The sequence below is a fragment of the Apium graveolens genome, chromosome 9 (assembly GCF_009905375.1).
Source record: "Apium graveolens cultivar Ventura chromosome 9, ASM990537v1, whole genome shotgun sequence".
Lineage (NCBI taxonomy): Eukaryota > Viridiplantae > Streptophyta > Magnoliopsida > Apiales > Apiaceae > Apium > Apium graveolens.
Window position 1 is genome coordinate 258,355,792 of NC_133655.1, and position 12,721 is coordinate 258,368,512.

At 35.8% G+C, this 12,721-nt stretch overlaps 1 protein-coding gene across 1 annotated transcript; it reads right to left on the bottom strand.

The window, feature by feature from the left end:
• Window positions 1-577: 577 nt before the first annotated feature.
• On the bottom strand, window positions 578-2,249 carry LOC141686196 (uncharacterized). The gene is made up of 2 exons (XM_074491246.1): window positions 1,296-2,249; window positions 578-586 (listed from the first exon to the last, which is right to left on the bottom strand). The coding sequence occupies exons 1-2, from the start codon at window positions 2,247-2,249 to the stop codon at window positions 578-580; spliced, it is 963 nt and encodes a 320-aa protein (XP_074347347.1).
• Between the last annotated feature and the right edge of the window lie 10,472 nt (window positions 2,250-12,721).

Below are 12,721 nucleotides of genomic sequence, written 5' to 3' on the forward strand. Positions count from 1 at the left end.
ATTACATTTTGATTTAAAATTGATTTTTATTGATTGAACTTCTTAAAGATGTGAGAACCCATTTGAGAACCCTGTCATTTGATCTTGAACATTGATGATACAGAGCTTGAATCTCAAATGCCTTGAACCCCTATCTTGAAATCATTTCCTAGATATTGCTAAGAGACTGCCATCTATTTTATTGAGAATAAGAATGACGTTATTGTTTTGATATTTAGAACTGTTCATTAGTTATTTTCTGAGCCTTTTCGCTCATTTATTTGTGTTGATCTAAACTTGACAATTAAGTAAGATGGCCAGACTTAGGCGCACCGCTTGTACGAGTGTCCCTGACGGTCCTTTTCGTACCGTCAGATTTCAGGTGCCAGATCAGGTAGATGTTGTGTGAGAAAATGATGATAGTTGGTGGGAATTGTAATAGCTAGTTCAGATACTTTTGGGTTATCTGGCGATTCCAAGTCGGAATCGTATTTTGAATTTATTAATAAAAAGGTTGTAATATTATTTTCTGGATGGTATTTGTAATTTTGTCTCATACTTTATCCTGTTTAGATCCTTGTAACTTTTAGGGTTTAATTTATTTCCGCTGTTATATTATATTAATTATTAGTGTTATGGGTTCTCATTCATAACCCCAAGTTTGAGGACGTCACAAATATTACGGAATACAGATCGTATAATTTTTGAAATTTCAGTTTGTGCAAATTTTATTAGAAAGTAAAGTGTATAGCCCCTAATAATTTAAATTTGTTGATTTTACTCTGATACCACTTGTTAGATATTTAATGCAACACAGGGGGTAGGGAATGCGTTTCTTGGATTTTTAGCCTTTTTTTAAACTTGTTTGGATATTGTGTGAACAAATTAGTTTAATATTTGTAGAGATATTTTGTTAGAGAAATAAATCAACAAGCGCAGTATTTCAAAACTCATTAATTTGTATTAATTAAGTTTATCTTACTACAAATTTTAAGTTCTTAAGATAATAGGAACACAACTTCTATCTTGAGAGGATACATGAAAATTTGATCTGTTTTGTTACTTCTAAACTAAAGACCAGTGCATGCTTTATAAACTAGCATTACAGGTTTACAAGACTTGCACTAAAATGTACTAGACTACTTTCTAAAGCAACCTTTTTTATTTACATTTCTAGCTTAGAAAATCTGTGCAGAATCTTGCAGGTTTATGACCATCCTTTGTCCAGTTAATCTTGGCCCTTGATCTTGTATTCTTCCAGCTACTTTGTAGACTTTTCAATCTAGTGAATAGATCATTTGTTGACTGATAATCACCTGTATTCCCTCGACGCCAACTAAACTCTCTACATAACTATACGACTGAGACCAAAGTGGTGTTAGAGTGTCAAATTCACTGGCTGGAAACATACAATTAGTTTTGGGATCACAATAGTAAAGATTCCGGTCCAAGTCTCCATCCTCTTCCTCTGTCTTCACAACAAGCTCTCCAGTGCTAAAACATTGAGGAACACTCATATTTTTAAAAGAAAATGGCCCAATAATATATATCTTTGTCCAATCAGAAGAATTCTCATTCAGCACGTACAAAGCAAGCATTGAGTTTGGACACTGACCAGGAGACAGAACCAAGGCAGCAACCGACTCCTTATATTTTACAGGATTCACATAAGTACCTTCATTCCTGATAAATACTGGATACGGTACTTTCTTATAGACCTCGGTACGAGGATCAAACGCCCCCAATATCTCTTGCTTATAAGCATCAAACCCCACCCAATACGGAACATTATTGACAATAAACTTGCAATTCGGAAATTTCGGCCAAAAAGGAATACAAATCCCCTGTCCACCCTCAACATTTCTCCAATAACTTCTCTTAAACGAATAAATCTCAACCCTAGACCACCTCCTTTCCTCAAACTCGGGCGGAATAACAACTGGAATAATCAAAATAATCTTAAAATCATCCGCCACATCATCAAACCCAAACCCCACCGACATATCCTCCCACTGATCATACCCAGTTCTAAGTCCACGCAACATAATTAACTTCGAACACCCAACAACCGGGTTCCAAAACGCTACCATACTCCCGAAAAACTCCTTATCATGGGTAAGACACAAAACCCCATTTATCGAACCAGCAAGCACCATATCTTTCGAGAAATCATCGAAAGTAATTTGATAAGGATACTCTCTTACTATACTACCAATTCGTTCATTTTCGATACGAAGCAATGAAACAAGGGGCTTAGTGAAACTTAACATACAGATATGATTGTCGGTGTTGTTACGAGCAACGGAATTAAAAATAATGTGATTATTACGTGTTTTATTGAAATGAAAGTGTTTGTGAATAAATTTAGGGTGAGAAATGAGAACGTACGAGTGCTTGGAAACGCACCTGAATCTTAAGAGTGATTTAACCGGAGTTCGATACAGGATTTTAATTATGATGTGTGTAGGTAATGTTTTTGCAGGTTTGCTTAGACTGTGATTTCCATTTTTCTCCATTTTGAGCTTTTTAGGGTTAGGGTTTTTGGTGTTAAATTGAGAGATTGTGTAGTACCGAGGAGGAGGGGTTTATTGGGCTTGGTGATGGTATTTTCGTTTTTGATTTAATAATTAATAATTAATCTTTTTTTATTAATCTTTCACTGATTTTTTATATTTTTTATTTCAAACTTTTTTTTACAAACAAAAAACAGTTTTCATTAATTAAAATAAAATACATCCGTACAAACCCCCAACTGCAGATAAAGAAAAATAAATACTCCCTCTATTTTTTATTATATGACATTTGACTTTTGTGCACACACTTTTAAGTGTTTTGACCGCATAGTTAGAATAATAATTTTTAATTTTTTCTTTTTGTGAATAAAAATATATAATTAAAACTTTAATTTAGAAAAAGAAAATTTTAAAAAATATTATTTTATCTATACAGTCAAAGCACTTAGAAGTGTGTGCACAAAAGTCAAACGTCATATAATAAAATAATAAAAAACAGAGTGAGTAACATACTAAAAACAATTAGATAATTTATTTCCTAATTGTTTAACACACATAATATAAAATTTTTTGAAATTAAAACGAAATCAAAACATACCAAACTACATACCAAACGATCTAAACTGCATGTACCAATATCCCAAAAGACAACAACATCATAATGGATATTTCAACGAATGAATTTGGTTTCATGCTTGATTGATCAATAATTGAGGCCATTTATCTCTTTCGCGGTCTTATGAAAATATATCGACATCGTCGTAAAGCAGGGGCGAATCTACTAGAGAGCGCACCCAGCCTCCGTTGAGCGGAAATTGGAAAAAAAAAAGAATTGCAGCTGGGTGATAATTTGCAAGCTTAGGAAGTGTTATGTTTTTTTTTAATTAGAACAAGAATATGGAGAGCAAGTAATACAATCCCAAGCATGTGCTTCTACGTAGTTAGTTCATACATGGTAGTATGCTACATATAATTCCTGTATATAACATGTTTCTTGTTAGAACAAAGCGAGCAATATACTTATAATATACTTATGAAGTTAAAAGTTATGATGTTTGTACTCTTCCTGTTTGATGAAATGCTCATTAGATATTTTAAAATTTTTAGATAATAGAAAGCTTTTTCTGTATCCATTTCTTTTTATGAAAAATCGATCAATAAATTAAAAAAACCTTCAAATTTAGTGATATTATTATTTAAAAAAATAATTGCGCTGGTCGATTTTCTTTGCTTAGGTTCGCCACTGTCGTAAAGATTTTATAAATCTTGAAAAGGCTTATGGCATTGTTCCACAAGAGGTTATTTGGCTCTGTTTACAAGCGCAAGGGGTTTTTCATTTATATTTACGCATTATACAAGATATGCATTCGAGAGTACGAACATGTGTTATGATTATACAAATTATTTTCCGGTTGAGATAGGACTCCATCAGGTATCAATGTTAAGTCTATTGTTATTTTAGTTACTTTGGTTGTGATTACCCGTGATATCAAGTTAATATGTCTGGGTGCATACTTTTTGCTAATGATATTGTGCAGATAACTACGTCAAGAATCGAGGTAATGCAAACTAAGAGTATTGGTGTGCATTATTAGAGGGTAAAGGTTTATGTATAAATCGTTCTAAGACTGAGTACTTTTGAGCTAATTTTAGTGAGATAACTAATGAGTATGATGTTATAGTATGTATGTTAGAAATAAGGATTTTAGAGTTTAATTTAATTATGTTCTTGATGTTAATCCTAAAATATAATGATTGGAAATTGTTCAATGATATTTGAATTTAAATTTTCATGTATGGTTTTAAGAATTTTCTTAATGAAATCCATATGAAATAAGAGTTGAAAGTAGCTTGGAAAAGCTTGGAATTTTTTTTAGAATGTTTGTCCCACATTGAAATAAATAAAGGGGATTGTGTGCTTTATATGGTATCACACACATGAGTAGTATACAACTATTAAGGTGTGTGATGGTCCATTGTGTTGTTGTGTACTTCATGCGCGCGCCGCCGCCACGCACCGGGCCGGGTCGGGTCGAAGGGCGATTTTGGCGAATGTCTCGGCGTCTCGCGTACGCGAGGCGACCTGGACGAGGATTTTATTTATTTGAGAATTAATTTTAATTTAAATTTATTTATCAGTGACTGGATTATTATTATTATTAATTATTGGGCTGGATTCGATACTGAATTGGGCTAAGTCACTTTGATAGTGGGCTTAGTCTAATTCATTGAACCTGGACATGTATATATAATCTGATATGTAACTGATATATTGAATTAAAATATAAATCTGATAATAATGTGGGTGTAAGTGAAAAAACTGTTACAAACATTTTAAATTCAAAATCTGATCAGTTTTGATTTTATTTATTAATGGAGCAGTTTAATTCATATATTAATTGTGTGGGCAGTTTCACTTTTCCTCTCCTATAAATAGAGGCTAAAGTGAATGTAATAGACACATCACACAACATTCTCTTCTCTTCTCCCTCTCTGCATTTCTCTCCCAAAAACACAAGTCTGAAGTGCTGTTATTTTTCCGGCGACTGAGGTGCTAGTCGAGGTGGAGGTTTTGTTGCTGCTGTTAACATAAACTCCGAGCTGTTTTATCCTGGTGGAGATATTGCACGCATCCCAAATGCAGCAGGTAGGGGACAATATTCTCTTAAAGAGCAGCCAGGGCTTCGAGCAAGGCCTGGTGACTCAGCTGTGATCTTCTTTTCTTGACGTTCTGTATCTGTGTACTACCATTATTTTCAGTCTCTGTTGAAAGCTATGGTTTCGGGTACATCTTCGTTTTTCTCTTCGTTATTTCAGTTATTGATTTTGTTTACATGCATGCTTTGTTTTGTTGACTGTGGTCTTGGCCTGGACTTGCTAAATTCTTTATACACTTGTCTCTATGTTGCTATATTTCTTAGTGAGATTTATAACAATGTATTGGTGAAGATCACGTTCTATTGACTACTGGTTTTAAGTATATGGGTTCCATTATTTATAATAATGGGGATATTGCTATGAATGTTACACATCGTATTAAGGTAGAATGGATTAAATGGAGAGTTGCTACAGGAGTGTTGTATGATACTGTACATTTGAAGTTGAAAGGAAAATTTTATATCATCAAATTATGAAAAAAAATAATTAAATAGTTCAATAATCAAGTTTCAAATATTAATTCATTCATTTACTGGCACAGTATTATGAAGTTGACAATCAATTAGTAGAGTCAAGTTTGATTCTCATTAACGGCTTTTTAATAACTAATAAACGTGGGTTAAAATTATCATTTAAAATAGAATAAAATGTCTCATGAATTTAGAAGCTAATACAATGTCTCAATCTGGCACCATTATCTAGCAATATTGTAACGACTAAGATTTATGTGATATAGTTTATGAAAATAAAATATAATTTTATATAATTCTTTGGCTTATGTGCAATTTTTGTGAAATAGTAAAAGATTAAGTATAAATATCTTGTTCTAATTTCATGAATCGATAAAGGGTCTAAGCTATGATTTGGAAACGTGATCAAGTCAGTTGTGTTGGGCCGTAACCCGTTATGTGATAAGTGAATTTAATGAAGAGATTGTGAATAAGGAAATAAGTAGATTATGTTAAGTTATGAAATATATAGAGTCCTCTGTGTATTTATGTTATTTGGATTCAAATTTGCAAAGGTTATATTGTTATTTGAATTATTGAATATCTCGTATAAGCGTAATCAATTCTAAAATGAAATTTATATGTAAAAGTGTATAAATATGAGATGTAATTGATGGTAAAATGTGGGTTTATGTTATTTGACAACTTACGATCTAATTTGTAACTGGAGAGTTTTTAAATATTTTTAAATGATTTATTAAGTAATAAATAAAGGTTATTTGACATTTAAATAATTATATAAAGCCATTCGAGTACGATGAGATAGTGAAACTTGTTTTGTTATCTCTAGAATAATCCTAGAGACTTTTTAAAAATGAGAGTTTGAATTATTTTTGTTATTCCCAGTGGACTAACAATGAGATTTACAGAAGGGGGGTTGAATGTAAATCTCAAAACTTTTTAAAGTTTTGAGCAGTTTGTAAGGCTAAGTGTTTGAGTGATCAAATGTGTGTGAATTGCTTGGAGCTGATGCAGACAGATATATATTCAGACACAAATGTAATGAACACAAAGAACTTAAAAACTTTTCTGGTGGATTTGTTGTTCCACCAGAGATGTGTTATTTCAGAAAATCTGTGATTCAAAATTAAATCACAGCTGCCTCCTAGTACAAACTAGAAGATTTTCTCTCTTGATATTTCTAAACAGCTCAAGGAAAATTCACATCTAATTACTAGCTACTACTTGGTTTATATATCACCAAGTTTACAAGTAAAGACAAAGATAAAGTACAATAAGAAAATAGTTCTCCACTTGTTTCTATTCCATTTTTATCCAGTGTAATATGGAATTATTTGTTGACTTTCCATTTTGAACCAGACTAAAAACGGCTGCTTTTTCTGCTGTTCCTGAAATAGGCTACCACATTCCAGTTATCTCTGTCAATCCATGTGCCTCTGTCAGCTTTGTTAACTGTCACTATCAACTGCTATGAGACTGAGCATCCGTTGAAGCTTTCATCCGTTGATGGCTTTATCCGTTGAAGCTTTATCCGTTGAAGCACTTATCCGTTGATGGATATTATCCGTTGAAGCATTAGAGACATCTGTTGAAGCTTTGTTTCTTATCCGTTGAAGGTCTTCAATATCCGTTGACACTTCTTCACTTATACAAAATTACAAGGCATGAAATATTTACAATTAGCCCTCCTATTTGTACATCCATTAGTAGTCAACATGACTGATTATTTCCTAACAACATCTAAGAATTACAGCTTGAAACCAGAGAGTAAAATGTGCTACAATACCAAACTTATTGCTAAGTAAGGCTACTCCTTCAACGGCTAGCCAAGATGGTCTTATCCGTTGAGGCTACAAACACTAGATTTCTACTTAAGTGTTTTGCTTAACTTATCATCAAACTAATACACATATTCCTAACAATCTCCCCCTATTTATGTCTACTAGAACTGTAGGCATAAATTTGGGTTTAGCTTGATGATAACAAAACACTTAACAAATATATAAACTGTAACAAAGCAGAAATTCAAAAGTGCTACAAAAGTGTATATGCTGAGATGAAATTGAAGAAATGCATTGTTTCCAAGGGTGCTCCTTTAGCCTGAGCAAATTACTTTCTTTTCCTTTGATCCCTGGTTTTCTTTCCTAGCCTCCTGTCATTCTCCTCTATTTGAAGTTGAAGTTGTCTGTAGAATTCAGCTTCATCTTCTTCATTGATATCTAACTTAGATTGCATATCCTTGAGAGTTTCATTACTGGCAATCTTTAGCTGATCTTCAATTCTGAAAAATCTTCTGACTCCTTTGTTGTCTCTGAACTCCATCAACCAATGAGGTGATTTGTGAATTGTAATACCTCTCTCTTGAATGAGTAAAGTTCTAGGCAAGGCATTGGGCTCCCTCCAAGTTTTCCTTATGTTGGCAATCTTGTTGAGAATCTCAGTCCTGGCAGTCCTGGTAAAGCCAGAATCCTTTTGTATGGCTGAGTAGACTCTAATCAAGGTAGAGTAGCCTTCATTCAGAATTCTGTGAAGAGGCCATGTTCTTTCCCCAGCTCCTTTGTATTTGAACACTAGTCTTTCTGGTAGCTGTCTGTAGGCAGCTATTCCCCTTACATCCTCCAGCTCATCCAGATAGAGTTCAATGTCTGAAAATTCTTTTATATCACAGATGTGAACATAATCATCTTTAGAGGTTTGAGGTTTAGGCTTAGGCTTCTGTGTGAATTTGATTGAGGCTTTAGAGGGTATTGATTTGATTCTTCTTTTCTGCTTCTTTGATGGTGTAAAAGAGGTTAGGAAGGTGGGCAATTTGATGGTGTCCCAATCAATTGGTTCCTCCTTAGGAATGATTGGTTCACCATGAATGTTTATGAAGGGGTCAGGCACAATGGGTTCAGGAATAGAGGGTAGTGGTTTGGATATTGATTGGTTTTCTTCAGTCTCATCTACCATCTTTCTCTTTGCATTGACCTTCTTTTTATTCCCTTTCTGCCATTCTTCCTTACTTCTTTCCTCCATCTCAGTACCAACCATGTCCCCCATAGCTCTATCTTCACTTTTGTCTTCAATTTCTTTCTGTTCTTCAGCCTGACTTAACTTTAGCTGTTTTTCAAGCTTTGCTTGTGCTCTTTTGTTAGCCTTTTGCTGTTTGGATTCTTCCTTCAACCTCTTGGTTTCTTCCCTTTTGGCTATTGAGAATTTGGGATGTCCTTGCATCACATAGATGCTCTTTCCCTCTCTAAAGATAACAGCCATGTTCCTCCTTACAGCCTCATCCATGTTCTCTTTGAGCTTTATGATACTTCTACCCAAAAGCTTGTCTTCATCAGGCTTTGGAAGAGGAAAATCCACTCCTTTCATTTGAGCAAGGCTTAGAGGGTTCTTTGTAGAGTCCTTGTTGAAGCTGTTGTTGGGCTTGAGAACCATAGGTTGCAGATCTTTGGAAGAAGTTTCTCCATCCTTATGCCTCCCTACTGGCTTGAGTTCCATAATAATTGATTCCACTTTTGTGCTATGCTTCACAGATTGTGATTGAGAAGTTGTAGAACCAAATATTAGTTGCATCTTTTCATCAATCTTCTTCCTTTGCTCTTTGACTTGCAATTCAGCTGCTGCTATCTGGATTAGATCAATTCCATCTAGCTTTCCTTTGACTTGAATTGGTGGAGAAGTTGTGATGACAGGAACTAGCACTTGAGAAATCTGAACTGTTATAGATGGCTCTCCTTCCCCTTCCCCTTTATTCTCCCCCTTTTTGTTATCATCAAGGGTAGGGGTCAAGCCTTGTGCTTTTGCCAGCTGCATGAGTAGATTTGTTTGAGTTTGTTGATTCTGAAGAATGGTGACCATAGAGTCTTCAATGATTTGAACCCTATCTTCCAATCTGGCCAGCCTCTTGTCAGCATCAGATGCTTTCCTCAGTCTCCCCAACAAATCTTGCATAGTACCATAGGGTATAAGTGAATCCAATTTCTCAGCATTGTAGGATTTCAGATCAGCAATGTCCTGCTTGAGCTCATCCACACTTAGATTTTGCTGGTAATGCTGCAACTGCAAGAGATGCAGAGATTCCAGATGAGCTTGAAGAATTGCCTTGGTACCAACATCTTGAGTCTCCTGAAAGGCCTTCTGAATTGTCATGACTTGTCTGACCAAAGTGACACCAAATTCTCCTGGTGTTGGTGATTTGGCCAGTGCCCATTCAGGAAGAGCAGGAACAGAACTTGGGCCTTCTACTCCCCCTAAGTTCATGCTCTCATTCAAAGAATTAGAGTCATCATCATTAGAATTTACTCCAAATTCTTCAGATGGCTCACCAGCTTGAGAAGGCAGCCTGTTGACAGCAGCTTTATCTCTGAGAAGAGATTCTGAAGTGTGTACAATGTGTAGTATCTGTTCTGCCTCCACATTGCCCTGAGCAGCCAAAAATTGAAAGGCTGAAACAGGGTGAGTAAAAGTGTCAGCATCCAAGGAAATGTTATCAATGACAGCTTTGTAATGTTGCTGAAATTGTCTTTCCTTATCTGCATCATCCACTTTCATTAACTCACTAGCAATGGCTGGATCCATCCTTATGGCTTCTGTACCTGCCTTTCTCTCAATTTCTCTCTGTTCTTGCATCAGGGGCTCCCCCTGGCTCACACATACCCTCACACCCTCACCTTCACCTTCTAAGGTGGCACTCCTCTCACTTACTTTTGCCATGCTGGAAGAAATAGCATGCATTTGGTGACTCTCAACCTCTCCTTTTGCCTGGGAGCAACCCAGCCTCTCACTCAAAAAATCACCCCCTTCCCTCAAACCTAAAAGTGATTGTACAGTTGCCATGTCCTCTACAGTTGGAATTGTTTCTGATAGGGAGTATCCGTTGAAGTAGAAACTGATGGTATCAACGGATAACTGCTGTTAAGCTTATCCGTTGAAGAACAACCACTTGTCAACGGATGAGAGATATCCGTTGAAGAAGGAAATGATGTAGAGATAGAAAGTGACATAATTGTTGAATCTGTGTGGATTGATTTTAAGTGAGGTAACACAGAATCTTCAACTACATTTGAAAGAATTGGCTGATGATCCAACAAATCATCAAAAAGATGATGATCATCAGGTTTTGAGTGGGGTTCCTCCCTGAGTTTTAATGAGGGAGAATCAGGAATTGATGTGAATATCATGTCCACATCCAGAGAGGGTGTTGGAGAGCTTGATGAATGGTGTGTTTCGATATTGAGAGAATGAGGCTGTGATTCCACATTTGCTGGAATCACATCAAGCTGAATTTGAGAAGGCACAGATACTGGTGGATGTATCTGTGCTGTGTGTGTCCCTTGTGTGGAAACTAGGGTTTTGGCCTTCTTCTTCCTTGAAAAGGCTTTAATTGGTGAATGTGTAGCTTCAGTGTCCCTCCCTCTTTTGTTCTGTGTCCCTGGTTGGGGACTATTTTTAATAGTTACATCCTTTTGGTAGGATGCAACTAGGGATGTGCTGAACTCCTTTTGAACCACCACAGTCTGTTGAGAGACTGTGGCTTGGCTAGTTTGGGTACCACTCACCTCTCCCACCTTATCCTGGGGGGCTTTTTGATGTTCACCCCTCCCCTCACCACTCACACCCTGTTCACTCCCTTCAGGGTTTATGGTAGTTGTTACAACTGTTGTTTTTTGAGAAACAACAGAGGTAGGTTTCTTTGACTTGACTTTGGAAACTTTAGATTTGGTGGCTTTGGTAGGAGCCTGTTTGGACAAAGACACAGGTTCCATAGCCACACTAGAAGGCAAAGAAACATTGGGGTTGGAAATAGTAGGAGTCATAGAAACATTTACCTCACTTACCTGTGGTGCATTCATGATTGGCAAGTATACCAATGGCACCTGGCTGTTGAGGTTCATTCTCAAAAGGTCTGCAAGGACCCTTTTCTCTTATGCCCAACATTTGAGTTTATTATTCTCATTGGATATAACCAAACCTTCAGCAACATGGTTAGCCAATAATATAAAGAATCTAGCATAGTAGATGTTATGTGGTCTATTAGCTTTGTTGCCTAATCTGGAACCTAATTCTAGCATAACACAGTTGCTAAAATTAAAGTACCTATCAGAAACTAGTATATAGAGCATATTAACAAGAGATGAAGTGATAGCATCAAAATTGCTAATCTTCCCAGAGAAAACCTTAATAAAGGCATCTCCAAGAAAACTCCATTCTTTCCTAAGGCCTTTCCTTCTAATACTACCTAAACTAGCAGAATCAAAAGCATAGCCTATGGAATCTAGCATTGCAGAGACATCTTTATCAGTATGTGGTGTCATGGCATTATTCTCAGGCAACTTAAAGTAAGATTGTATATCATCACAATTAATGCAATAGTCCTTACCTTTGAGAGAGAAGGCAATAGTCATATCTGTGGAGTTGAACTCTGCAGTTGTCCAAATCTCCTCAATCACCTCACAGTAGATGGTTGGAGCTTCCAGCATTGCATAGCTTAGTTTGCAGTTCTTGATGAAGTCCATCATCTTGTGATAATCAGAATGGGCTTCATTCGTTTCAACCAAGGCTATGAAATTATTCTTTTCATAAACAAATCCTGTTTGAGACATAATTTTGACTACTGGTGCCATTGTTGTGAGTAGAGGTTGCAGAGTAAAACTTGAGAATTGAGAGATAAAGAGAATGATAATTGCAAGAAAGCGTAAAGTGAAAATAAGAATTCAATTGGGCTTTTATACTTTCTTGAATTAAAACATAAATAAAATAATTAAATGATACTTTTAATTAAGTGACAGCCGTTCAGGAATAAATAAAACTGTAGAAATTCTGAAAACTACCGTAAATACAAATACATACAACACTGTATATCTATATCAACGGTTGAGTAAAAGAATCAACGGCTGTGACTCACTGACATGACACATCAACGGATAAGGTAAATAGTTATCCGTTGATGAACAACACCATTTTATCCGTTGAAGGATAAAATTACCAGAAATATATTTGTCTTTCAACGGATGACGAATATCCGTTGATAGAACAATTTTGGCTTTCAACGGATAGGGAATATCCGTTGACAGGATAAGTCTTGATTAAAGCCAACTTTGTTCTTGCAGC

What these genes read in the sequence shown, in the direction of transcription:
- LOC141686196 (XM_074491246.1), bottom strand. Translation starts at nt 2,249, where the DNA reads ATGTTAAGTTTCACTAAGCCCCTTGTTTCATTGCTTCGTATCGAAAAT.